Source organism: Myotis brandtii, unplaced genomic scaffold, assembly GCF_000412655.1.
Source record: "Myotis brandtii unplaced genomic scaffold, ASM41265v1 scaffold11175, whole genome shotgun sequence".
NCBI lineage: Eukaryota > Metazoa > Chordata > Mammalia > Chiroptera > Vespertilionidae > Myotis > Myotis brandtii.
The window spans coordinates 3999-5779 of NW_005353830.1; the positions used below are offsets into that span (position 1 = coordinate 3999).

At 57.9% G+C, this 1781-nt stretch overlaps 1 protein-coding gene across 1 annotated transcript; it reads left to right on the top strand.

Annotated features, from left to right (window-relative positions):
• Window positions 1–4: 4 nt before the first annotated feature.
• On the top strand, window positions 5–1610 carry LOC106727304 (mastin-like; the record flags this gene model as incomplete). Its single annotated transcript, XM_014545321.1, has 3 exons — window positions 5–77; window positions 949–1094; window positions 1180–1610. Coding segments are annotated over 3 exons (384 nt in total), but the record flags the coding sequence as incomplete, so codon positions are not given.
• Between the last annotated feature and the right edge of the window lie 171 nt (window positions 1611–1781).

Sequence of the window (1781 nt, forward strand, 5' to 3'; positions counted from 1 at the left end):
CCTCCCGCCAGCCTCCTCCGCATTCCCCCCAGGCACACGGTGCTGGGTGACTGGCTGGGGCAACACTGCTTTTGAAGGTAAAAACCAGAACCAGGATGACACCAGGGCGATGCAGGGGGCGGGCCGGGCATTATAGAGGAGGCTCAGCTGGGGTCTGAGCTGGGGTCCCTCCGGGGTCTCCCTTGGGTGTAGGAGGCAGACAGCTTGAGAGGAGTCTGTTAGGAGCAGAGACCAAAGTAGCAAGAGTGAGGCATGGCCATGGGTTGTTTTTTTTTTTTTTAAGTATCACTCAGGGATATTGTTTCCATTGATTTTTAGAGAGAGTGGAAGGGAGGGGGAGAGAGAAACATTGATGTGAGAGACATATCTATTAGTTGCCTTCCCGACTGGGGCTGGGGATTGAACCTGCAACCCAGGGACTTGCCCTTGACCAAGAATCACACCTGGGACCCTTAGGGCCAGTGCTCTCACCACTGAGAAACACTGGCCAGGGTGCCATGGGCATTTCTCCCCCTCACTCTGCACCAGGCCGTGTCCTCCCTTCCGGGGGTCCCCGTTCTCCCTGAGTCTTCATAGTGGGATGGAGAACGAGGAGAGAGAACTTCAGTGACGCGCTCCAGGATTCACTATTAAATGGACAAAGTCAAATTTGACAGTAGGGCCGCTCACTCTGCCTTTCTTGGGGAAAGCACTTGCTCTGATTTTTCCCAATAAAAATTATTTGTGCATAAAAATATATTTTCCTGTTTCTTTTTGGAGCTTGGTGCCCACAGTGTCAGACTAGAGATTATCAGCCCATTGGCCTCTAGTGTACCCAGACAGTTGGGGTCTTGGGTGACTCCCTGGGTCCCCCTGGAGGCACTGAGGCTCAGCGTGTGGTTCTAGAACCCGCAGCCCGTGACTGTCCGCCCCCTCAGGACCACAGGCTCACTGGGCTTCTTCTCACAGAGCCGCTGCCGCCGCCCCAAAATCTGCAGGAGGTGGAGGTCCCCATCGTGGCAGATGAGATCTGTCAGTGGCAATACCTTAAGATCGGCAAGGTTATCACGGAGGACATGCTGTGTGCGGGGAGCTGGGGCCGGGACTCCTGTCAGGTGAGACCCCCAGACTGTGGCCTCTGTCCGTTGCTCCTGCCTGCAGGGGCCCTGAGTACTGACCACCTGTGTCCTCTTCCCACAGGGTGACTCTGGGGGCCCCTTGGTCTGTAAATGGAGGGAGACCTGGGTCCAGGTAGGCGTGGTGAGTTGGGGGCCCGAGTACTGTTTTGCCAACTTTCCTACAGTCTATGCCCGAGTGACATCCTTCTTGCCTTGGATTCGCGGTCATATTCATTCCTCTCCTTGAGCCCGGGTCCGGGCAAGGATGCTGCCCATGAGATGAAGACAGGACCCTCCCTGCTCCCTCCCAATGGCAGCTCTTCATTGCACCTAGCAGGCCTCCCCCCTCACCCCCCACCTGCTCTGAGATCCTCCCGCCTCAGCACCTCCATCAGCCCCTCTCCCCTGACAGGGAAAAGGGAGAGGTGGGATGTGCTCTGAAGTCAGGCGGGCACTGCAGGACTCCTGCCTCCTCCCCACCCCCTGTAGCTCATTAAACTGCATGAAAAACTGCTCTGGACTCAGTGGACTTACCTGTGGGCGTGGCCAAGGCGGCCAGTGGGTGGTCCGTGCTGCTGGGGGGGCCCAGGCTCTGGGAGGTGGACCAGGTGGGATGGGCAGCTATGGCTGCAGCGAGGAAGAGGGCGACGTGGCGGCTCTCCTGGCTGGGGGGGAGGGGGGTCT